General features: G+C 45.8%; 13 protein-coding genes across 13 annotated transcripts; 6 read left to right on the forward strand and 7 right to left on the reverse strand.

Moving 5' to 3' along the window:
• Positions 1-63: 63 nt before the first annotated feature.
• URK1 (LALA0S02e07822g1_1) lies at positions 64-1,518 on the reverse strand (the record flags this gene model as incomplete). The annotated part of the gene is made up of 1 exon (XM_022773906.1): positions 64-1,518. The coding sequence occupies one exon, from the start codon at positions 1,516-1,518 to the stop codon at positions 64-66; it is 1,455 nt and encodes a 484-aa protein (XP_022627385.1).
• Positions 1,519-1,730: 212 nt separating this feature from the next.
• On the forward strand, positions 1,731-4,460 carry PRP2 (LALA0S02e07844g1_1; the record flags this gene model as incomplete). Its single annotated transcript, XM_022773907.1, has 1 exon — positions 1,731-4,460. The coding sequence occupies one exon, from the start codon at positions 1,731-1,733 to the stop codon at positions 4,458-4,460; it is 2,730 nt and encodes a 909-aa protein (XP_022627386.1).
• Positions 4,461-5,078: 618 nt separating this feature from the next.
• On the forward strand, positions 5,079-6,119 carry GLO1 (LALA0S02e07866g1_1; the record flags this gene model as incomplete). The annotated part of the gene is made up of 1 exon (XM_022773908.1): positions 5,079-6,119. The coding sequence occupies one exon, from the start codon at positions 5,079-5,081 to the stop codon at positions 6,117-6,119; it is 1,041 nt and encodes a 346-aa protein (XP_022627387.1).
• Positions 6,120-7,959: 1,840 nt separating this feature from the next.
• Positions 7,960-10,857, forward strand: PFK2 (LALA0S02e07888g1_1; the record flags this gene model as incomplete). Its single annotated transcript, XM_022773909.1, has 1 exon — positions 7,960-10,857. The coding sequence occupies one exon, from the start codon at positions 7,960-7,962 to the stop codon at positions 10,855-10,857; it is 2,898 nt and encodes a 965-aa protein (XP_022627388.1).
• A 362-nt stretch (positions 10,858-11,219) lies between these two features.
• Positions 11,220-12,428, forward strand: INP1 (LALA0S02e07910g1_1; the record flags this gene model as incomplete). The annotated part of the gene is made up of 1 exon (XM_022773911.1): positions 11,220-12,428. The coding sequence occupies one exon, from the start codon at positions 11,220-11,222 to the stop codon at positions 12,426-12,428; it is 1,209 nt and encodes a 402-aa protein (XP_022627389.1).
• A 278-nt stretch (positions 12,429-12,706) lies between these two features.
• On the reverse strand, positions 12,707-13,876 carry TOM40 (LALA0S02e07932g1_1; the record flags this gene model as incomplete). The annotated part of the gene is made up of 1 exon (XM_022773912.1): positions 12,707-13,876. One exon carries the CDS (start codon positions 13,874-13,876, stop codon positions 12,707-12,709), a length of 1,170 nt encoding a protein of 389 aa, XP_022627390.1.
• A 388-nt stretch (positions 13,877-14,264) lies between these two features.
• Positions 14,265-14,600, reverse strand: CSE2 (LALA0S02e07954g1_1; the record flags this gene model as incomplete). The annotated part of the gene is made up of 1 exon (XM_022773913.1): positions 14,265-14,600. One exon carries the CDS (start codon positions 14,598-14,600, stop codon positions 14,265-14,267), a length of 336 nt encoding a protein of 111 aa, XP_022627391.1.
• Positions 14,601-14,923: 323 nt separating this feature from the next.
• ERG2 (LALA0S02e07976g1_1) lies at positions 14,924-15,595 on the reverse strand (the record flags this gene model as incomplete). The annotated part of the gene is made up of 1 exon (XM_022773914.1): positions 14,924-15,595. One exon carries the CDS (start codon positions 15,593-15,595, stop codon positions 14,924-14,926), a length of 672 nt encoding a protein of 223 aa, XP_022627392.1.
• A 336-nt stretch (positions 15,596-15,931) lies between these two features.
• NRM1 (LALA0S02e07998g1_1) lies at positions 15,932-16,531 on the reverse strand (the record flags this gene model as incomplete). Its single annotated transcript, XM_022773915.1, has 1 exon — positions 15,932-16,531. One exon carries the CDS (start codon positions 16,529-16,531, stop codon positions 15,932-15,934), a length of 600 nt encoding a protein of 199 aa, XP_022627393.1.
• Positions 16,532-16,981: 450 nt separating this feature from the next.
• On the reverse strand, positions 16,982-18,934 carry LRO1 (LALA0S02e08020g1_1; the record flags this gene model as incomplete). Its single annotated transcript, XM_022773916.1, has 1 exon — positions 16,982-18,934. The coding sequence occupies one exon, from the start codon at positions 18,932-18,934 to the stop codon at positions 16,982-16,984; it is 1,953 nt and encodes a 650-aa protein (XP_022627394.1).
• A 526-nt stretch (positions 18,935-19,460) lies between these two features.
• On the forward strand, positions 19,461-20,396 carry ATG3 (LALA0S02e08042g1_1; the record flags this gene model as incomplete). Its single annotated transcript, XM_022773917.1, has 1 exon — positions 19,461-20,396. One exon carries the CDS (start codon positions 19,461-19,463, stop codon positions 20,394-20,396), a length of 936 nt encoding a protein of 311 aa, XP_022627395.1.
• Positions 20,397-20,576: 180 nt separating this feature from the next.
• RAD14 (LALA0S02e08064g1_1) lies at positions 20,577-21,704 on the forward strand (the record flags this gene model as incomplete). The annotated part of the gene is made up of 2 exons (XM_022773918.1): positions 20,577-20,603; positions 20,676-21,704. 2 exons carry the CDS (start codon positions 20,577-20,579, stop codon positions 21,702-21,704), a joined length of 1,056 nt encoding a protein of 351 aa, XP_022627396.1.
• A 164-nt stretch (positions 21,705-21,868) lies between these two features.
• Positions 21,869-23,734, reverse strand: VPS27 (LALA0S02e08086g1_1; the record flags this gene model as incomplete). Its single annotated transcript, XM_022773919.1, has 1 exon — positions 21,869-23,734. One exon carries the CDS (start codon positions 23,732-23,734, stop codon positions 21,869-21,871), a length of 1,866 nt encoding a protein of 621 aa, XP_022627397.1.
• Positions 23,735-24,053: the final 319 nt, after the last annotated feature.

Genomic DNA, 24,053 nt, shown 5'->3' on the forward strand with positions numbered 1-24,053 from the left:
AATTCTACGCCCTTCTATAAATTTAGTATACCGTCTCTATTATATTCACTCTAGCCTCGTGTATTAATCGCACCCGAAATATCTAGAATCAACAAAACGACTCCTAGCCCACCTGCAGTGATCAACGCCAAGGGCATCCGTTGGTACAACTTCACAGGCGTATATTTGAATAGCATCGTTGAAGGCATCCGTGATTCTGCGTATGCCAATCTCAGTCGCCAAGTAAACGATAACTTTCATCTTTTTCAAAGAGACACCATGATCTAGAAGAACTTGGATTGCCATAATGACGGCGGCACCAGATATAATCTGGGCTTCCACCAAGAGGACTTGCTCATAATCTTCGATGTGCGGAGGTAAAAATTCACAGTGAAGCTGAGGCTCTCCTGTATGTGAATCGGATTGAATGAGAACCTTTCCGATAGACATGCTTGGAACTGTTTTCTTCAAAGATCTCATAAAGCAGTCTCCAGACCGTACGATGCTGATAGATGTGACTTTATCGAAGTCCACGGAGGGCAACGTAACTTCCTGCCCAGTAGGCGTTATGATACGTTTCATGAAAGAAGTGGAAATGTCATCAAGAGCACGGGAGACAAGAATAGTGGCTATTCTATCGAAATAGAATACGAAATCGTCTCTAGAGGTGTATTTGTCTAAAAGAATTGTCTTCAAAGCAACAACCTGGCTTGTAGGCTCTAATTGACAGAGGTTGGTCATCTTAGATAATGGCTCCAGTTCACGAACATGACCTAAATCGCTGAGCTCTTCAAGATGTCTGCGAGATTTTAGTTGTAGTCTAGACTTGATGTGGTTGATAACCGTCTGTGTTGCAACAACGATGCTGCCCATGGACGGAATAATAGCGTCCGCATTCTTCATGGTCGGACGTACATACCTTTCCGCATTCGGCTTAACAAATTGCTCCCATTGCTGGATACACCCTTCCAGATCTCGTCCGCGCGACACAATGTCTCTTGAGAGCCTTCTGGCGAGGCATACGTCCAAATCGACGTCCACGAATATTTTCAAATCCATGAGCTCCAAAAGTGGTGCGTGGTACAACGCATAAATCCCTTCCACGACAATGACACTTGAACCATAAACCGAGATCGTTTTCCCAGGAACCCGGTTGTGGTTGTTAAAACTGTAAACAGGAATGGACGTTTTTTTGCCCTCTTTCAAGCTCTTTATACATTCGTAGGCTAGATCCAAGTCAACGGCATCTGGTTGATCGAAATCAAATTTGTTCTGTACTGCTAGTTCGTGGTCTTCGGCACTCAAAGGATTATAGAAATTGTCCAGCGATATCAGAACCGTCCATGGGGTGTTGATCGATGCCGTAATTTTCGCCGCCACACTTGTTTTCCCCGATCCAGATGTTCCTCCAATGCCTATAATGTAGGGTGTAGTCCAAGGTGGGATGTATTTAGGGCTTTGGGCTTCTTTGTTGCCCACTTGATGAACTTCGTCGGATTTGTGTTCGAAACTTGAAATAAAAGCACCAGTTCCCACCATTTTATATGGAATTATTATGGGAACAGTACTCTTATTGCTCCCGATCTAAAATCCAACCACAAGAATGATCTGTGGACCTTTTATGGCTTCCTGGACTTAACTTAAGTTCTGGGTATCTAAAATGTAAAAACATCTTGATTAATTTAGCATGCGATGAGCTGTTGGAAGATATGAGATATCAACATGTTTAGCTGTGAAAGCAGCGTTCAAGAATGGAAAATAACACTTCTGGCATCGGCAAACGACGGTTAAGGCAAAACAATGTGGGTGACGAATTTCCAGCGGTTAAAAAGGGCCATTTGGGGGCTCAGAAATCGAACACAATTGGTGAACAACCTGAACACGAGGATGCTGGCTCAGTGGTAGACCTGAAGGAGAACGCTAACCAAGATGGTTTAAAAACTGTACAGGAGATCGATGAAATGCGTCTTTTGGCCAGGGAGCGGTATTTGAAGGACCGTGAAATATTGAAGCTGCAAGTTTTAGAGCAGGAACTGGCCCTGCAAGAAGAAGAGGCGTTGGCCCGTGGTTGGGACAATTGCAGTCAAGCTGAACGGGAAGAGATAATGGTGAAACGAGAATTGGTAGCACTGGTCCAAGACCGTAAAATTCAGGACGAGGACAATGGATTCAGGCTCCCAAGTGATTATGTCGACGAGGAAGGACGGATAGACTCGGACAGGAAAAAACAGCTTCTAAGGACAAAAGAGGCCCCCAGATCAGGAAAGAATCATATTCAGCAGCGGCTCTGGGAGGACCAACAGCTTAAAAATGCTGTTCAGGCGTCGGGCCAAACAGATGAAATTCACGTCGAAGGGTCCGAGAATTACGATTTTGTATTTGACGAGGAGGCTATGGTGGAGTTCACTGCTGAGGACGAAGATAGCGCACTTCCAGACACCCAAAGCGGCTATGATGAAAAGTTGGCCAAGGAGCTTGATCGAGAACACGAAAGGCTGCAAACTATCCAGGATACGCGGAAAAGTCTGCCCGTGTACAAATTTCGAAGTTCATTGATCGAAGCCATTCGAGAGCACCAGGTCCTTATTGTAGTGGGGGAAACGGGCTCTGGTAAAACCACTCAGCTTCCTCAGTATTTGGTGGAAGAAGGCTTCACACAGGATGGTAAATTTCAAATAGCATGCACACAGCCACGACGAGTGGCCGCTACATCGGTTGCGGCAAGAGTTGCAGATGAAATGAACGTTATTCTGGGGAGAGAAGTGGGATATTCTATCAGATTTGACGATAAAACAACCCCGGACACCACAATTCTCAAGTACCTGACCGACGGTATGCTTCTGCGAGAGTTTATGACAGACCCAGAATTAAACAAGTACGCATGCATTATCATCGACGAAGCTCACGAGCGAACGCTATCAACGGACGTGCTGTTGGGTCTCTTGAAAGACATCTTACCTCATAGAAAAGATCTCAAACTAATAATCTCTTCTGCAACCATGAACGCCGCTAAGTTTGCTGACTTTTTTTACAACGCTCCGATTTTTAATGTTCCGGGTCGACGCTTCCCAGTTGATATTCACTACACCTTACAGCCAGAAGCGAATTATCTGAACGCCGCTGTGACGACGATTTTTCAGATTCATACTACCCAGCCGCTGCCTGGCGATATTCTCGTATTTCTCACTGGGCAAGAGGAAATAGAAGCAGCTCAGCAAAGCCTTGAAGAAATAGCACATGTCTTGGGCTCCAAAATCAAGCCACTCATAATCGCTCCGATTTACGCCAACTTACCTCAGGATCAGCAATCCAAAATATTCGAGCCCACCCCAAAGAATTGTCGAAAAGTGGTACTGGCTACGAATATCGCAGAGACTTCCTTAACCATAAACGGAATTAAGTATGTTATCGACCCAGGATTTGTCAAGGAAAATTCCTACGTTCCATCTACGGGCATGTCTCAGCTGTTGACAGTGCCCTGTTCACGAGCATCGGTGGATCAGCGAGCAGGTAGAGCGGGTCGTGTAGGACCTGGTAAATGTTTTCGAATATTCACGAAGTGGTCTTACTTCCACGAACTTGAATTGTTGCCCAAACCAGAAATCCTGCGTACCAACTTATCTCAGGTCGTCTTACTTTTGATGTCATTGGGCGTCACGGACTTGCTAGATTTCCCACTACTGGATAAGCCTGGTATACCGGCATTGAGCAAAGCTCTAGAGAATATTTATACGCTGGGTGCACTGAACAGTAAAGGCGCCATCACAAGACTGGGAAGAATGATGTGCGAATTTCCATGTGAGCCCGAATTTGGTAAAGTCTTGCATACTGCGGCCACTCACGATGCTTGCAAAGGCTGTTTGGAAGAGGCCGTTACAATCGTTGCTATGCTTCATGAGACCGCTTCTCTCTTTGTTCATAGTAAGAGTGACCGGGACCAGAATAAGAGTGGCATAATTGGTAAAGTGTCAAGCGACCACATGCTTTACTTGGAGACGTATAATAGTTGGAGGGATATGAATTACTCAAGGTCATGGTGTATCGATCACAAGGTTCAGTATAAAACGCTATTAAGAGTTCGCAACATACGAGATCAATTATGGCGCTGCTGTGATACTTTAGGGCTGGTAGCTTTGAATGAGCAGGCTGCAAAAGTCATCAACAGCTCGGACAGGATTGAACACCGGATAATCAAAAGCTTCATTTCAGGGTTTCCAACGAATATCGCAAAATTGGGGACTTCGGGATACCAAACGATGGGAGCGCGCCAGGGTGGAGTCAACGTGAGTGTCCACCCTACGAGTACGATATTCCAGTCTTTGAGAAAGGACATGGCCAAGCCGCCAAAATATTTGCTCTACCAAAGGTTGGTGCTGACTTCAAAGGAGTTCATGAGAGACTGTCTACCGATTCCACGCGAAGACTGGCTTCATGAAATAGTGCCGCATTATTTCAGCTCTGCTGGTAGCCAGAAAAATTAGACAGCGACAAAATGACATGATGACAGAGAAATCAGGCAGCGACAGGTGGGTATCAGTAGTTAAAGCGTTGAGACTTACACGGTTTGACATCGAAGAAAAATTTTCTGTTCGCGGACGTCTCTTAATAATGGCAGTAATGCTAAGACGCCCAAATTCCTGTTACGAAGGTCGTAGCACATCAAAAACGGGCCACCTATTTTTCTGTCACTTTTGACTACCATCGCTGTCATCGACTTTACCAACTCCTGGAGTACCCATGTCCAAGTCAAAAGTAGTTGACCGAAGAAAGAAAAATTCAACTACCAGTTATACAGGCGTTTAGGGTCCGCTAATTCATACTATTTCTAGAGCGGACAATAAATTCACCAGCGACAACGACAACTTCAGTTTTCAGGCCCGTACCACTGTAGAAATAAAACACTCCTCGGCAAGTACGAATTTGCGCTGTTACGATAAATAGTTTGCAATTTCTCAACGATTAAGCGGATCTCATAGACCCTTTATATATCGGTACAAGTCACTGTCGTTTCTATTGCGTTGTTGATCATTAATCTCAAGAAAGAAGAGGTAATTAATTAGACTGATCATTAGCTTCAATTTCAAGAACTTCCAGTCTAGATGAAAATATCTCGACTATACCAAGCAATTAGAGCACTAAGACCGTGGAATTATTGTCGCACTATGAGCTCACAACCACAGTTTTACGTCAAGAAAATTGAAAGTGCTGCTAACAGCTCATCGCTCAAGTTGAATCATACATGTCTGCGGGTTAAGGATGGAAAACGTAGTGTAGAGTTCTACGAATCGAAATTCGGTATGAAACTGATAGGCCAAAAGAAGTTTCCTGACATGAAGTTTGACTTGTATTTTTTGAGCTTTCCTAAGTCTGATTTGAAGCAAAACAAAGAGGGAGACATCGACGTTTTCCAAGAATCTGGAATTTTGGAGCTCACACACAACTATGGCACGGAAAACGATGCAGACTTCAAAGTGAACAACGGCAATGAAGAACCATATCGTGGTTTTGGCCACGTTTGCTTTTCGGTTGCAAATATCGAGAAAACATGCCAAGAACTTGAGGCTCGCGGCGTTGCGTTCCAAAAAAGACTTGCAGATGGCCGTCAGAAAAGTATCGCCTTTGCCTTGGACCCCGACGGATACTGGATTGAGCTTGTATCGTACGACAGGCACGAGCAGGGAGAAAAACCTCATCCTGATGAAGGCCACAAGTTTAATCACACTATGATTCGCGTCAAGGATGCTAAGAGATCGCTCGAATTCTACCAAAACGTTCTTGGCATGAAGCTGGTAGACATTTCCAAGCACGAAAATGCCAAGTTCACGTTGTACTTTTTGAGCTACGACGAATCTTCGCCCAGATGGACTCAAGAGGGAGTATTGGAGCTTACTCACAACTGGGGCACCGAGAACGACCCGGATTTCAAGTACCACACCGGAAACGAGAAGCCTCAAGGCTACGGCCACATCTGTGTGAGTTGTGAAGATCCAGGTGCACTTTGCCAAGAGATCGAGGAACAGTATGGAGAGCAAATCCAATGGGGAGTCAAGTTCAACCAGGGCAAGATGAAGAATTTGGCCTTTATCAAGGACCCAGATGGATATTCCATCGAGGTTGTTCCCTACGGACTATGTTGCTAAAATGGACTAACGACTTGTGAAGAGTAGCCTTCAGAAAGAGTCAACACGGACCCAAGGGCACGGCGAGACCTACGCTGGTATACACTGCACCGGGTTGCGAAACTTTTGTGCACTAGCTAAGACTTATTTAAGACAAACAATTTTGACGTGATTGAATCAGTGTGTAGAGTTTTCTTGGAAAGCGTAATGCTCCTTATCCAAATGCAGAGACGCTTGGTTTGTGGCTAACAATTTCGTGCTTGCAGCATACTTTCATATTTAATGTTTTTGAACTAAGATCGGGTATTCATGGCGGAGGAAAAAAAATGGAAGGTCGTTGGGTGAAAGAAGAGGATCGAAGCTGGTGACAAGGACACCATAAGAATGAGTATGTTAGGTGGAGTGCACAGCTTGATGCTTTGAGATGGATCAGAGGGGCCCATGAGTCATCGTATAGAGTGACTCTTATCTATCTCGAGCTTACAGTGATTTTCGTGGAATCGGGGGTTCAGTAGCCACCGTGAAACACCAACTTTAGACAAGAATAGTGCACTATTCTCACTTTCTGGATCAGAGCTCACGAATAAGTTCGACATCCAAGCGGATCACGTGATTTGAGTAGGGTGACGGAAGAACGTCGCTGTTCAGGCATGCTGAATCCGTGTAGAGATAATTTCCACCAAACCTGACATTCTAAAACCATACTAGAGAGCTTGAACTCAGGTCAGTAGACCACACACCCAGGTTTCTTGACAATCTTCTACCACTCAACTTTCACATCACTCAGAACGACTCACACTCTATATAAATATCGTATACGGGAAATCCATGTTTATCCTTTTATAACTCTCTTTTGCCGCTGAAAACACGCGAAAACACACACAAACACCGAATAGCTCAGCCTAAAGGATAGGTCTCTGCCATGAGACTGTGAATTTCACTCAGTGGGATACGCTAGAGAAGCTAGTGGTCAGAAAACAAAGGTTTTGAAAGGTAAAAAAGAAGGATGTGGTCCCGCGCTTTGCCGCTAAAGCGCGTAACAGCCCCCACAGTTAAAATGAAGGTCCGCAACAGGAATTTTCCGGAAGAATAGGTCTCGGAAAGAACAAGGAATTGTTCAAGTGACTCAGAAACCGCCAGAATGCCTTGAGAGTGTACAATTTTGGCGTGTCTACCCCCCTGAACAATGAGAGACCATATCGAAGCACATGACCGTATGGAACCCCTACGTTCAACATTACATCATTACACACGGATGAATTTTGGTCACTGTTCACGGATCTCACACCATAAATGTCCGAGTTGTAAAAACCCTGTGATCTGTCGTCGCCCCCCCCCCTGCCTCTGGCCGTGTTCAACTCTCAGGTGATTCTCCGCCAGACTATTTACCTATCCACCAGAACTACGCAGACATTTTCCGTTTTGAGCAGGCTTCTAGCGTTAAATTCACCTCCTTCAATCTCTTCTGAAGCGTCGTTTTATTTCACAGCATCGTTTATCACGCACTACCGTTTTGCTTCGTGTCGACAGGAAGCCGAATACGTAGTGGAAGCCGGCACCAGCTGACAGAAGCGATGGAAGGGAAAAATATCACCTGCGCGATCTACGCTCTACGCAATGGGCAACAGAATAGCCTAAACTCTAAAGGAGCGAGGGCAAAACGTATCATGCTTTTATCACCTCATTGCGTCCGTGGGTTGATCTTTTTTATAAAGGAAAGATTGAAGAGAAGGCGAAAAGAAGAAGGTAGTTTATATGGTGCTTGACTTTGGAATATAGTCATTTGGAAGCCTTCTCTCTGGACGTTATCTACGTTTTGGAAAATCGTTAATCTCAAAAATCCGTCGAAAGACTTTTGAAGATGACTGCCAATATACCCTTGGTCAACGGTACTTCTCAGTGTACCGTTACCGCTCATTCGTCAAAAAGTTATGAAGCATGTATTGAGTTTTATTCCCAGTTTCTACAATTGGAATCTGAGAGCTCAAACGCAAATTCCACACTGCTACGCAACTCTGGTGTAAGTTTAGAGATCGTGCTTCGTGAAGACGCCAACAAACAGGCGGAAAGCGAGGCCCGCGTTAAGAAGCTCGCCAGCGAACGCGACACTTCTGACTGGAGATCCACTGTTTCCGATTCTTTTGTTTTCAAGTCTGCCGATGCTGCAAGCTGTAGAGCGGCTTTGGATGCCAAATTCAGCAACGTGCAAGCCTATCCTACGGATCTTTTCCCTATGGAGGTATACGCTGTGGATCCCACAGGTAACGTGGTGGGTGTTACCCAAACCAAGAATGCCGTTAGCGCAAGACCCACAGCGCCACCATTGTCCGCGGGCACTTTCACATCCACTTTGCCCTCCTCTGCTCAATCAACTATTGGGTTAGATTCCACGGACGAGAAATCAATTCAGCTCTCTGCCGACGCAGTGGGCGACAGCTCCGATCCCGCTCTAAAGCAAAAGGCCATTGCTGTCATGACCTCTGGTGGTGACGCCCCAGGTATGAACGCTAATGTCCGTGCTATCGTCCGTACTACCATCGCCAAAGGGTGCCGTGCGTACGTTGTCATGGAAGGTTACGAGGGTTTGGTACGTGGAGGTCCTGAATACATCAAGCAATTCACATGGGAAGATGTCCGTGGCTGGTCAAGTGAAGGTGGTACCAACATTGGTACCGCTCGTTGCAAAGAATTCAGAGAACGTCCCGGAAGATTGCTTGGTGCCTTGCATTTGATCGAAGCCGGAGTTGACGCTCTGATTGTTTGCGGTGGTGATGGATCTTTGACAGGTGCTGACTTGTTCAGATCTGAATGGCCTTCGCTTCTTCAAGAGTTAAAAGATACCGGTAAAATTACCCCTGAGGTGTTCTCCAGATATAAGCACCTGAACATTTGTGGTACTGTTGGTTCTATTGATAATGATATGTCCACCACAGATGCCACCATTGGTGCTTACTCCTCTTTGGACAGAATCTGCAGAGCCATTGACTACATTGAAGCAACCGCTAAATCGCACTCCAGAGCTTTCGTTGTCGAAGTAATGGGAAGAAACTGTGGTTGGTTGGCGTTGATGGCGGGTATCGCCACTTCAGCTGATTATATCTTAATCCCTGAGAAGCCTGCCTCCTCTCGTGAATGGCAAGATCAGATGTGCGATATTGTCGGCAAGCACAGATCAAGAGGTAAAAGAACGACCATTGTCATTGTGGCAGAGGGTGCCATTGCTAATGACCTAACACCAATTTCTCCAAACGACGTGCACAAGGTTTTGTGCGACAGAATGAAACTTGACACCAGAGTCACCACTTTGGGTCACGTCCAAAGAGGTGGTACCGCTGTCGCATTTGACCGTATTTTGGCTACTCTACAGGGTGTTGAGGCCGTTAACGCTGTTCTTGAAACTACCCCAGATACGCCATCTCCTTTGATTGCTATCAACGAGAACAAAATCACTCGTAAGTCGTTGGTCGACTCTGTAAAGCTAACGAAATCCGTGGCAGAGGCAATTCATGCGAAGGACTTCAAGAAGGCTATGGGCTTGAGAGACACAGAATTTGTAGAGCACTTGAACAACTTTATGGCTGTCAACTCTGCTGATCACAACCCACCAAAATTGCCACAAGACAAGAGATTGAAGATTGCCATCGTCAACGTCGGTGCTCCTGCTGGTGGTACCAATTCGGCCGTTTACTCGATGGCCACATACTGCATGTCGCAAGGACACAGACCATATGCCATTTACAATGGTTGGTCCGGATTGGCCAGACACGAAAGTGTACGTAGTCTGGACTGGAAGGATATGCTAGGCTGGCAAAGTCTCGGTGGTTCCGAGATTGGTACCAACAGATGTACTCCTGAGGAAGCGGACATAGGTTTGGTGGCTTACTACTTCCAAAAATACAAGTTCGACGGTCTTATTATCGTTGGTGGTTTCGAAGCCTTCGTGTCATTGCATCAGCTCGAGAGAGCCAGATCGAACTTCCCTGCCTTCAGAATCCCAATGGTTTTGATGCCAGCGACTTTGTCGAACAATGTTCCAGGTACCGAATATTCTTTAGGTACTGACACTGCTTTGAATGCTTTGATGGACTACTGTGATATCATTAAGCAATCTGCAGCTTCAACGAGAGGCAGAGCTTTCGTTGTCGACGTTCAAGGCGGCAACTCTGGGTTCCTTGCCACAAACGCTTCGTTGGCGGTAGGTGCTCAAGTGTCGTATGTTCCTGAAGAGGGGATCTCGCTAGAGCAACTATCGCAGGACATAGAGACTCTCGCCGAATCATTTGAGACCGCTCAAGGTAGAGGCAGATTCGGTAAGTTGATCTTGAAGTCCAAGAATGCTTCTAAGGTATTCACCCCCGAGGTGCTAGCCGAAGTGATCACCGCGGAGGCCAAGGGGGCGTTCAACGCTAAGTCTGCCGAACCAGGCCACGTTCAACAGGGTGGTTTACCTTCCCCAATCGACAGAACCAGAGCTACGAGACTAGCTGTCAAGGCTGTGGGTTTCATCGAGGACCACCAAGAAGATATTTGCAGCGCCCGTGCAGATGACGAGGAGTTTGATCCTGACAACAGAATCGTTTCCGTTACAGCCACTGTGCTGGGCATCAAGGGCTCCGACATCGTCTTTTCCTCAATCAGACAGCTCTACGATTTCGAGACGGAAATTGGCAAGCGTATGCCAAAGGTTATTCACTGGGAGGCCACCAGGGCCATTGCCGACAGCTTGGTAGGTCGCAAAAAGGTGGAAGTCAAGCATTAAAGAAACCAGAAACGGAAACGGAAACGTCTATTGGAAAAAGCTTCATGTTTAGCCTCGCCGCGATATTTTATGATATAGACTGATCAACCCGGCCTGCCCTTTTTATGAGACGATTTGTATACTTAACGAATAAAGATTTTGAACGATGAAGCTGTGTCAGACATCGGCTGATTAAAACTGATTGTCGTCGGCCCTAGTGCGTTCTCATGGGAAGTGAGTTCCTTGTCCATAGCGTATGAACTTGATCACCATCGTAGAAAACTGACACTCTCCGACTTTAAATGAATTTTTAGTCAAGTTACTCGTAGAAACTAAACAAACGTTTGCTCACTTGTTGCCGCCATTGCTCAGCTTCTGTTGGCATGAGTGAGGTCAAGACTAAGTCACAGAGTGGGAGTATCGAACGATCCAAAAATGGTCGAGTTGGGCTTTCTAACGGTGCCAAATACTCTGAGAAAAGACAACAATCACCTTTCAAAAGCATAAAGAACACATTGCTGCTGCGTAACCACAAGTCCCGGAAAAGCACGTCAAGAGAAGCCGTTGATGGTGTCCTGGAGGACCAAATCCCACAGAAACCAAAAAAATTGAGCTACGTTGAAAGGAATTCTGGAAACCATAAAACAAGCATCAAAGTCCAGCAGCGTTCGTCTGCACAACGAGTAACGCTTTTCAAATACGACCATGTTAAAGTGGTCAATTCGATCACAAAAGCTCACAGGAGCAGTTCAGAGTCTTCGGTTTCTACTGCTATGACTTCACAATCAAGTGTTCTGCGACGTCACATCTCACAAACTCATTCCATAGCAAGTGCTGAAACCACACGAGAGACTTGTTTGATGTCCGATGGGCCACTGGAGATATACCAAATCATCACTTACAACAATTCAAAGATGCCACCTCAGAAAATGACTTATCTTTGTCTGGGAAGGAAGGACAACATTTTGCATCCGATTTTGCCAAAACTTCAGATTACGAAGCTAACATCTGCCCCTTTTAAGATCTCGATACTGCTACTCAATCCGGAGAGATATTGGATAATAGAGTTTTTACCAGGGCCAAGTCAAACTGGAATTAGTGCAGAGATCAAACTCAATTTCGAGTCCATGATCAGCACCATATGTTCCTACAGAGTACAACCACAAGATGACGTAGACAGCACAAGGAGTATTCTCCTGGCTTCGCGAGAAAATCATCGAGACGTCGACGACCACGACGACGACAGCGATCTGGAATATTTACTGGAAGAATCCGACAGTTGTTCCGAAGAAACGGAATTAACAAGCGAAGAGGTTTCGCATGACACAACAGTCAATCTGGCCTTCAAAAATGCTATTCGAAATATCATGGTATCAGAAGACTACGAGTTGCAACGTGGCTCCATTGATAAACGACTTAGTTCGTATCAAGGTTTTTTGTCGTCACGGTTCGATCGAAGGTATTCAAACATGCGGTCTACTTCACTTTCTACGCGATATCGTACTTCTAGCGAAAGAGATTTGAGTTTAGGGGCTGCCACCTGGATGGATGTGGGCTCCGAGGATTTCGCTGATTTCTACTCCCGTATTTAGCAAACGGAAGGTTAACTTGAGGCTGGCCCTCAAGTTTTAGCTATATTCCTCATACATGCCATAAAACTTACTAGGTTTGCAATGTAGAAATGTTACATAAACTGAGAAATGACAAATGATTGGAATTGGTAAAGCTATAAACAAGAGCCTATGATAAGCTCTTTCATGCTGAAGTCATTACACGAAGGAGCCTTTTGGCGAGAAAAAAAATCCAAGCCATTCTTTCTTTCCCTCAAAAAATTTTTTGGTTCTTCAAGGTCGCGTTGTTTGATGCTCTTTTACATTTGAACTGGAGCCTGCAAGGGGTTACCGTTGGGATCTAGACCCTGCTGTAACATTAGCAGTTCTTCACTGCCAGCAGTTTCAAACTGCAAGCCGCAACCGAGCTTACTTTCTTGCTTGAAATGATCGATTTCACCGCAGAAGAGTACGGAAAGAGTAGGCAAAATCTTTCTTTCCAAAAAGCAGCTCACTTTACCGGTGGAGTCCAAAGAACCACGGAAAACCGATTGTCTGTATTCATATTTGCAACCTAGAGTGGTAGCACCTTCGATTATAGGTTGAATGCCAATTGGTGTGCCGATAACAGGATCAGCGATTGGAGCCATTCCCGCTTGTAGACTGGTTTCTAGACCAGCTTCTACGTTTTCCGCAACCTTACGCCAGAAAGAGGCCACAAGAGCGCCATTGGCTTGCAATTGACCTGAAAAGATCCAATCTTGCTTTGGAGCCACGTAACGGGTCACATAGGAGACGGCAGCATCAGCTGGCATACCGGCTTGACCTCTGCTAAAGATGGTTTCAAGACCCAAAGAGAATTGAGGTGTGACACTTTGGAGGATGGAGCCAACAGCGACACCAGAAAACACACCCTTAGAGGAGATGGATGGGTTGAGAGACTTGAAGTTCAACGAGAAGTCTGAGCCTTGGTAATCCTGTTCAAGCTGACACATGCTGGGTTGGCCCTGAGAGAATTGCAAAGTGGCCTTAGTGATGTTATTTTTGTCCCATCCGTAGTTGAGTCTTCCAGACACGCTAAGCTCGTTATCGACATTACCTTGGATAAACATGTTGTCGTTGGCAAACAAAGCCGAAAATGCGTAGCTGGGTAGATTTGCAGACCCCAATGACAATGTATGCGAGGTTTGGAATGCAGGGTTCATAGAAAACGCCTTGTTGAGATCTGCTCTCAAACCGGTGAAAAAGTATTGGCCCACCAAAACATCTCTGGACACTTCTTTGTTCAAGTTTTCGATAGTTCCTGGGTTAGTCAACGACAAAGACTGTCTGTGTGAGTGGATGTTGTTGTACACGTTGTTCAAGTAGCTGAATATTGGGTTTGACGACCAAAATGATTCTTTCTGTTGCGATTCCGTCATTGGCGAAACACCTGGGATTGTGGGAATTTTGGAAAAGTCTCCTAAGGGAAGTGGGGCCGTGGAAGACATTGGTGACAATGAAATTGACTGAAAATGTACCGAATGTGGGAGTTTTGGGTTCAAAAACGGTCAACTGTTTCCTAACTTTCCCAAAGATTAGTTTATAGGATCTCTGATTGAAATTTGATATAGTTTGAAAATTTTTTGAAATTTCAGAGCTCGTTTGTAGTGATCTATCATGTACTCGTAGAAAGTTCCAGGTACTCACGTAGGTAGTGATTAAGGATTTTACCTCTCAAAAAAACGGTCTTTTCCCCAGGACCACAGTTCAGAGGGCATTGTCTGTGATCGTAAAGTTGGTTTTCATACCATTCTTGTAGCCCAATTGAAGGGCCAGTGGCCCCACTCCCTATATCGTTTTTCGAGTTTCTTATCCCAATTTTTCTTCCTCTCGCTCTTAAAGGCGCTCCACTTGAAGTGCCAGTTGTCGGCATAGTTCTCGTTTTGCGTCCAAGTCCTTTTGACGTTGTGCTAGCTTAACGTCCCATTCCGCAGGCGTGCTACTGAGCAACTCTCGACACTCATTGTTTTGTGCCAAATGAGCCTTGCATTGCTTCAATCGATGGCGGATTGACGATGTTGCAGTTTCTAGAGATGCTGTGCTGCTATTGGGGTCCTTTTTTAACTGGTGAATAGCGTAGTAAAGCTGTGGAATGAACTCGACGCTAGGCGAAGACAAATTCGGCGATTCCGGCACCAAAAGTCGCTGCACTTCCGCTAAATGAGGATTCATTTCAAACCTCGGGTTTGGAAAATACCAGGGCTACTGAAACAAACGCCTATAAGCGTCAGAAACCTCAGGGATTGTCTCGTCTTTGAATCGTTGTTCAAGCGTGTAAATTGTAAAGTGTAGATACATAATATACATATATATTTACATTGATTGTCCCGTCAGAAGTGACATTAAACGCAAGAAGTAAAGACAGACAAAAATCAGAGACTCTAGAGCGAGGAAAGCTGTGTTTGGTATCCCAATTTTATCGCCATCGTTTTCGTTATGTTGCGAACCCCTACCCATTTGACTCTGTTTGCTGCGACAATTTTTATGCCCTGAATTCAGAATTTTTGGTTGAAAATCAAATTCTTGCCCATATCGCGAGCAGTGAGGTAAATCGTGCGGTATAAAGTGTAGAAATCCAAAGTACTGGTAAAAGTGTCGAGGAACCCGAATGGTAACATGCATGGAATCCAGCCGCGTGCATATTCGAGCGCAAAAGACTCCCGGTCCATACCGTACTGTTTGCCGTAGCCCTTGTGCATGTGGTGGGTCATTCCCGCTGTGTACACCTCTGGGGTTGGATTCCAGGGCAACGAGGCGTATTGCGTTCCCTTGAGGATAGTGAAGTAGTCGTCCGCGAAATGGACACCGCTGTGGCCTTCGTTGCCCACGGCGGAGCCGAACAAGATCAGATACTCCGACACGGAAGCGTGCAAAATCAACATCTGGCCCATCGCACCGCCAGCATTGTTGAAAACCCACTCTTCTTTCACGTACTTATTGATGTACTGATCGCCGTAATGATCGGCCAATGCCTCTCTGACGTCCTTTAGCAATGCCTCAGTGGTTGAATCGTCGCCCAGAGCCTTGTGGCTAGCGATCACGGTGTTGGCAATAGATTCCAAGGTCTGAGGTTCGAAGACGTAGTTCGTGGGTAGCCAAGTGTACAAGGATTTTTCCATCGCATACCATGCTGCGGCAACGATAGCCACGATAAACACAAATTTCATTTCGTCCTGCTGTCAATGAAAGTTATCACTTCTTCCGCTTGGATCGATGAAGTTTGAACTCTTCCCGTAAGTTCGGTTTTTATACCTGGAGTGTTTTGGCTATCGATTAAACGAGGAAAAGGTGACGAGTACGATTACGAATACGAGTACTCGCCGCAATTAACGGTTTTCTGTTTACCGGAACGAGAGAGAAAACAGAGGCTCGAGCCGCTTTTACGACGTGCATATTGCATGAGTACCCGCATGAGTACCCGCATGAGTATTGTTCAAACGGTTTGATGGGGGTGTTTTCAGGTAGAGCATCAGGTAGACTGGTGTGTATGAGGGTGTGCAGCTTCAATGCTTACTGGTGAATAGATCTATGAGAGATTTGGCGGCTTTCACGGACATCGGAGTGGTCTGGTTGGCGTCAAGCGTTCGCAGCGGCGTTCGGCCCCCGCCGCTGCCGTTAGGTGCGCTACTAGAAGAGGGTTTGACTGGAGTGCGCAACGAGCCCTGTGACATCACTAGTCTGCGTGTGGGTTTTGCCACACCGACTAATGAGTTATGCTGTGATGCAAATATGCCCGTCTTTTTACCCACTCGATGACCACCTTCTTTCTCTTTTCTTAATGCACCACTAGGCGTCGAGTTTCCTAATTGGCCGCTGGAATTGGCCACCTGGCGGAAACTTAGACGCGTCTGTTTCGTGCGGTACTTGTAATATGCCATTTGCACTCGAATCCTCAGTTTGCGCGAAATATCGTCGAAATCAACGTTTTGCACTTCTGTAGAGCGTTCTTCTAAGCCTGGATCCTCATGGATCATCGACGTGATTGATGGCAGCTTCCGTGCACCGGGTTTGCCAGCTAATTCGGTCATCGTCGGCCCATTACGTTGGTTCATTCTCGATTCAGACATCCTACCCAAAGGTTGTCGTTCAAACTCTGCGGTCATGTTAAAAAAGTTTCGACGATCTATAAAAATTGCAAAGGCGCAGCAAAATGCAGTAGGAGCTGTAGCTAGAGTGGTAAATAACAAACAGCTTGTGAGCTTGCAAGCTTTTTGTCTTCTGTGAAACGGATAAGTTCGCGAACATTCACTCACTTGACGTGTTTGTTTTCATTCATTTTGGCGACGCGACAAATCTAGAATATATTCGTGCAGAACGACATTGATGTTGAGGAGAAACCCGATGATCGTGGGTGTGTTGGTTATGCCAGTTGGAGGGTCGAAACCGTTCGATTGAGATCTGAAAAAGCCCTTTAATGAGCGAGGGACGTGGCCCTCTTTTAAATGCAAGTTCCTGGGCTATTTTAGCTTCATTTTTGGTCGAGATGTCAGTTCTGACGTAGTTTTAAGTATTCCGCTGACAGAGGACGATGAAAACCTCAGTTTTAGTATCCATTACATGGGAAACGGCATTTCATTTACCCACTGAGTCATGTTGGAAATCGAACGGGGCTCTATTGTGTTTCCGATGCCACCGGCAATCTTCAGAATATACTCGTTCAATTCTGCACTCCCCAGAATATCAACGTGTTCTGCGCTTTTGGCCCCACCTCTTATGTCGAACCGATCAGGTTGGTGCTTGATTTCGATCACTTTTACCGTAGAGTTTCCAGGATTGTACGGGCTCTCGCCCTGGGCCCATTTCTGACACATTGCGTGTGTTACAAGGGGAACCGTACCATCGCCATCCGTTAACACCACGGGTTGGTGATATTCGTAATCTATGGTGAAGTTAAGCTCCGAACTCTCGTGATCTTGCTTGTAGACATAAGCACGCTCAGTCGGGTTTCCAACACCGTAAATGCAGTAAATATTAAGATTCGGAGCATTCGGTAATGGAACTTCTAACGGATTGCTCCAGTGTGAATGATGACGCTCGTTTTCTTGCATTTCATCTTCACTCTTGGCGTACCCAAATGAATACTGATCGGCCATACGTTTGCGAAGCCATGAAGGAGATATATCTGCCAAAAGATCAATTGCTTCGCTCATGGTGAACCCGTTTTGGTGGAAAGGGTTTTCGTTTTTTTTCTCAAATTTGATGAAGCTTCCGAACGACCTAGTCGCGTTGAAAGATGAATCTTCCACCGATAATTGGTGATCACCCCAAATCAGAGATCCTCCTTTGGGCAACATCGACGGCACACCGCCCCAGGTCCGAATCATATCAAGTCTTTCCTTTCTGCTGAAAAACTTTTCAAGACCGTACATGGCCAGAGCATTGAGTTGAATCGTGTCTTTCATTTCTCCACTTATCAAGGCCGGGACGGCTTTGGGGACACCCAACAACGTACCTGCTACATTGACAAAAGAATCGATGTATTTTTCCACCCAACCGGGCCCACCATTCCCATACAGTGGACCTTCTGCCTCGACCCACTTCAAAAAATAAAAGATAATCTGTGAACCCATCGAATGGCCCACCAGAACCGCTTTCTCGCCAGTCAGTTTGTAATCCAATTCGACTTTTTGTTTAAGCTTAGAAAAATAGCTATCTCGACGTTCAAGGTCCAAGTACGCTAAACGCCAGTCATATGCAGCAGTGGCCATCTTGTTAGGCTCGTAGCCGATTGCGCCCAAGTTTTGCAGGACTTTGTTCCAAATCCAGTAACCTGCCACAAAGAAATCGGAGGCTTCGAACCCCTGTGCTGCACGCATGGTGAAATTAGCGGGATCCAGCCCGGTCTCTGGGTCCAACATGACGTGCTTCAGCCAGCATACCTTGTCAAGAACCATTGTCTTGAGCATATAAAATGAACCCCAAAGCCGTTTGCGGAAGTGGGGTTCCGAGGGACACTCATCGTCCCCATAAAGCCCCCAACTTTCTATACCTGTCGAGATGACTCCCGGGACCATAATTACAGGATGCTTATCGCGAAGATGTAGATCTTGATGCAATTGTTTGCCAACGGCAAAGCTTTCAGTGAGATCCTTGTGTGTTGTCGAATGTGAGCTGCGCTGTTGGAAGTCCGAAATCATGGACGTGAACGTTTGAGGCAGCACGTCTTTCCAGTCGTCAACGTATTCCTGGAACGACTCGAAGCTGACGAAATTTTCGAATAACGCTGCGTTAGACTTGCTGCCAATTGCTCCTGCGTAAACCGCAATTGCCAGTCCCAGGATCGCACCTAGTGAGAACACAATGCGTCGCGATTCCTTCCAGGTTTTTTTTTTCCTGTCACTAGTCTCATGTTTTGAAGATTTGGAACTTCGGCTGTGGTGCAATCCATTGTTGTGCTTATTTTTTGTGGCTGAATGCTTGCCATTACTCAAAGGGGTTTGATGACTTGGTTCAGGTGTGGGAGAGTTGTCCCGGGCCTTGATTCTTTTGCGATTTTTGACAGTCATTGCTGTCGAGCTGTCAAAATGTGAGGTTTAGGGATGCTGAAAGGCTCAAAAGAGTTGAGAAATAGAGGTCTCTAAAACCACACGAATGGTAAGAGCAGTTTGGAGATAATACAGGCGAAATGGAGTGGTTTCTAGAGTAGATCTTCGATACATCTTTTATATGCATTATATAGGATCTGAGATGATGATGATGCCTTTGTAGCGTAAGTCGTATATAAAAATACATACGTTCAGAGTGATGTTCAAAACTTTCGTACATAAGTATAGCATCATGTGACCATAAATAAATCACGTGACACAAATGTATATCGTATTATACGTCGATCACGTGCTCCATTTATACACGTGATTATGAATCAGATATCGTAGTGTACGATAGGCACGTGACTGTGGCTAAACATTTGGATTACGTAAGCCTTTTTAGATACTCAAAACTCAAATTAAAGTCAACTGCTACAAACGTATGTGGCCATCTCATCGAACTCACACTCCAGTTCGCTTTGACCACCATATCAACCCGCCAAACATGATCAGATCCAAGCTGATGAGCTGGAGAGAATATCTCACACCTGTCACGCACGCGTCTACTTTCCAAACCACAGGCCAGATTACCCCGGAAGAATTCGTAGAAGCAGGGGACTACTTATGCCATATGTTTCCAACATGGGAGTGGAACCGGGCCACAAATGCCGTGCAAGGCCGCGATTTTCTTCCTCCCGATAGACAATTTCTGGTCACTCGCAAAGTCCCTTGCGCGAAACGTGCCGAACAGCTCACCACAGTGGCAGCTGTCGAGGGAGACAAGTGGAATAATGACGAATTTAAATACGACGGCACCAACAACGAAGATTGGGTTGTAGAAGGAGGAAACACCAATAACATAGATGTTAGCCGACACAACAAACACGAGGATATTGACGAGATGCTACAGGACTTGGAACTGGACGGTGACGGTGACGGTGAGAATGAGGTTGTGGATGATGATGATGACATCGTCCTTCCTGTCGTGCCGGGTGACACGCGCTACTACGACTTATACATTGCGTATTCCACAACGTATCGGGTGCCCAAGCTTTATCTGGTCGGCTTCAATAGCGAAGGATCACCGTTGAGCCCGCAGGAAATGTTTCAGGACATCGCCCCCGATTATCGCTCCAAGACGGCCACAATTGAAACGTTACCATTTCTCACGGCGCACGTGACCTGTGTTTCTATCCATCCTTGTAAACATGCCAATGTGATGCGGGTGCTGATGGAGCGAGTCCGTGAAGTTAAGAGTCGTAAGCGGCGCGAACTGAGCGGGACAAATGCTGCCAAAGCCGCAGACGACGACTGGGAAGACCTGCAAAATGAGGTCGACGAAGACGGTCTACGAGTAGACCAATACCTGGTTGTTTTCCTCAAATTCATTGCGAGTGTTACACCCGGTATAGAGCACGACTACACCATGGAAGGATGGTAAAGGAAATCGACGAAAGAGAGATTCATGTGATTCATCGTTGAAGATGATATGGAATTATTCAAAATAAGTGTCTCAAAGCTCATCGCTAGAGATGATGCAAGAAATCTGGGTAAAACTTAAAGGTTCTTCCAAAGTTGGAATAATCGTGTTCAAAGCTGTGTGAAGGTATTTCCCATGACGATGAACGCAGAGCAAAAGGCTCGAATAGTATGTCACTTTCTTTCCGGTCCAAAAAGATACATTTTTCAGCAAGTACTGACCTCATTTTTATGGTGTTAGGAAGCTAACAGACGGAGAGCTTTAGAAAGGCTAAAAAGCAGAGGGATCATAAGAGATGAACAGGCCAAGCAGATCGAAAGTCGTAATGAACCACGTCCAAAACGGACTCTAAACGAGGCCCCGGGGGTCGACTCGACAATCGCAGAAAACCGAGCTAAAGCCATGAAGCTCTACACCCATCACCAACAAAACCTTCGCGATGCCTCTCTTGGAACAAACCCTTCTGTAGAGCTCGACCGGTCAACTGCTAGCAAAAGACCCTTGGATAGGATACGACCCACGGTTCGCAAGCAGGACTACATTGAGTATGATTTGGCTACGATGAAAAACTCTCATGGGGGGTTCATCAACGCAGATGATGAGCCCAGCAGCGGTGATGGAGTACAGAACCAGTCGCTAGAGGAGTGGAAAAAAGCACAGCAGGAACGTAGAGCACTTTATGAGGACGCAGAGCCTCCGGAACATCCGTCGCTAGCTCCAAAGTGTACCGAGTGTGAAATAAATACGGAGTTAGATCCACTTTTGCACGATGTTTTCAAACTTCAGGTATGCAAAGCTTGTGTTAAAGCTCACCCAGAGAAATTCTCACTGCTGACAAAGACCGAGTGCAAAGAGGACTATTTTTTGACGGATCCGGAGCTCAACGATACGGCCCTTTTTCACCGATTTGAAAAGCCAAACCCCCATTCTGGAACGTTTGCTAGAATGCAGCTTTTTGTGCGTTGTCAGGTCGAGGAGTTTTCATACAATAAATGGGGTAGCGCTGAGGGTTTGGATAGTGAATGGCAAAGGCGTGAAGAAGGAAAAGCTCAGCGGCGTGAAAAGAAGTACAAAGAGAAAATGAAGCAAATGCGAATTAAAACTAGGGCTCAGGAATATACTAGAAAATTGCTCGATCGCAAGCACGGCAAAGAACATATTCATGAGTTTTCTGCTGCCGTCGGTGGAGGTACTAATGAAGAAGGGTTGCAAATTCTCAAACGCAGGTGCCAGAGTTGTGGCATGGAAACAGAAGAAATTGCTCTATGAATCACTGCTATCACTCGTCTTTTGCTGGTCAAGGGCTTGAGGTCAATGGCGTTGAGCAGGAATGCAGCACGGTTCACTATGTGTTTCGTCTTATATATATATATCAATATTAAAACGTCTAATAGATGGGGAGTGTTTTGGAATCGGTTCGAGTCAGCTAATCCTCATAGCTCAATGAGCAGTTCTTCACGATCCTGCGTGTCCTCTAATTGTGCTGATTGTCGTTCTTTCACTGGGGGATGATGAACAGGAACAGTTGGAAAGTCAAAATTCGTTATTTTATTACCGTTACTAGCAGAATTCTTGGACTCTACCTGCCCGACATTTTCTTCGTCGGCTGGATAGGGTGGCTTTTGAGGCTTCTCCACAATTAAGTCATTGGCTTCGTAGTTCGGTTCCGAAGGTGCGGTGGCTAGGTCCTGTATGTCATCAGGGTAGGGCCTTTGCTGTGCTTTTACTTTTTCAACTGACTGTGAGGAGCCAATAGAAACTCCGCGTAAATCTTCCGCATAATTTGGACCCTGGTTGAGCTTAGCGGGGGTTTCCTGGGCCTGAGGAATGGGTGTTGAAATACTGCCAGGAGCTAATTCATAATTTTTAGCTACATTCGGTAGTGGACTCTCTTCTCCGTACGGATTTTGAGCAGGTGGGGGTTGATTTTGTTGAGCAACGTTATAGTAAGCATAAGGGTCCGAGGGAAGTTGCGGGAGGGAGTATTGCTGGTTCAGGTTAATTGCTTCCAATTGTTTCTCCAGTAGTGAATCGTAAATGTTTGTAATATCTGATATTTTGCTGTTCACGTCCAGCAGTCTGTTGTACTTCTGGGAAGTGTCGTTCAAACAATAATTTAGCTTGGGCGCACTACCCATAACCTTTCGATAAAGCTGTTGCAATTGCACATCTTCGAGTACAGCTGAGGCTGGCTGTGACTTCATTCTTTCTACGAGCGTAGCGAATAAATAGATATCATCTTCTTCCGGAGCTGTCAGTTCGTAAGAGGAATGCGGAGCTGCCCGCTGAATAGGATATGCGCTGGAAGGCACAGACTCCTGTCGCCTTTTTTGCTCTTCAGCTTCACGTAAGCTAGCTTCGATCGCGGCCTTCAGATCTTCGTCTTGCTCCTCCTCCGGGACGGGACTTGGGGCCCTAGGTTCTGGTGGCGTGGCTAGAACTGTAGGTACGAAAGTGTCACTTCCACGAGACTCTCGCAGCGAGAGCTCGATTGCTCTTCTGATTTCTTCATCTTCCTGATCCTGAGCACTTTGCGACGACCTCTTAGAATGACGACTCGACTTTTTTTGACTTTTTTTCTTGTCTGGCTGCCTTTTGTAGTCGTATTCTCTATAGCAGTCATCACATACACGAACGGGCTCGTAAATTCCAAGATCAGGCAGCGCGATTTTGTTAGAAGAGTGCTCTTGACAGAAAATGCCCCCACACGAACGACAGTGGTGTTTCCTGTTAAGAAGTGTGAACTTGGTCGAACAAATCATGCAGACATCCGAATCCACCCAATCTGCCGGTGTTTTTGAGTCGAACATAGCTTGGGCCAATTCTAAATCGCTGGTAGAGCTTGACGGAAAATCAACGCCTCGTGATGCCAGACGTTGGTATACTTTGGAAACGTACCCTAGTTGGGAGTCATTTTTGAAAGCCGTATTGAGGCTTTGCAAAAGGCCCTTACAAATCCGTTCTAGCTCTTCGTTATCTTCGTTATCCAAGATGGCATGTTCCAGGGAATCCATGAACTCGCGGGAACATATTTCACGGATTAAACCCGTTCCACAGTTCTTTATACACATTTCCGTGAGCGTCCAAGACGCTATTTGAGTATTTGGATTAAGTTTTGTAGTGGTGATCCGTTTCTTGAGACACCGCATGGCCTCTTTGGATCCGATTCTTCGCGATTTAATGACATCGGAAACTTCCAGCGCTATAGTCAAATCGACTGCTCCGTGTGGGATGGACTCGCTTGTAGCCTTTTGAACTAGGCTATCTAGCTGGCTGGGGGAAACCGGTTGCGCTGACATCGAATCAATAGTACCCCAGAACGATAGTGGGGTGGATTCCCTTCGAGTCAGAAGTAGGGAGAAGATGCTTAGCTGACTTGATGTGGTCTGGCTCAGTCCTTTCTTTAAAGACCTTTAATCCTAATCAGAAAGTTCCGTGTATCGTGATCATATTTATAATTTGATCCTGATTACATAAGACAAATTGAGGTAGCGTGACTATCACGTGTATCAAGGAATATATCGTAATGGCCGCAGTGAATTCAGGATATTTGACTTTATAAAAGAATAGCATGGTATGCTCATCTTGTCCGATTCCTACTTTTATACAGCTCGCACT

The sequence above is a fragment of the Lachancea lanzarotensis genome, scaffold LALA0S02 (assembly GCF_000938715.1).
Source record: "Lachancea lanzarotensis genome assembly LALA0, scaffold LALA0S02, whole genome shotgun sequence".
In the NCBI taxonomy this organism is placed as follows: domain Eukaryota; kingdom Fungi; phylum Ascomycota; class Saccharomycetes; order Saccharomycetales; family Saccharomycetaceae; genus Lachancea; species Lachancea lanzarotensis.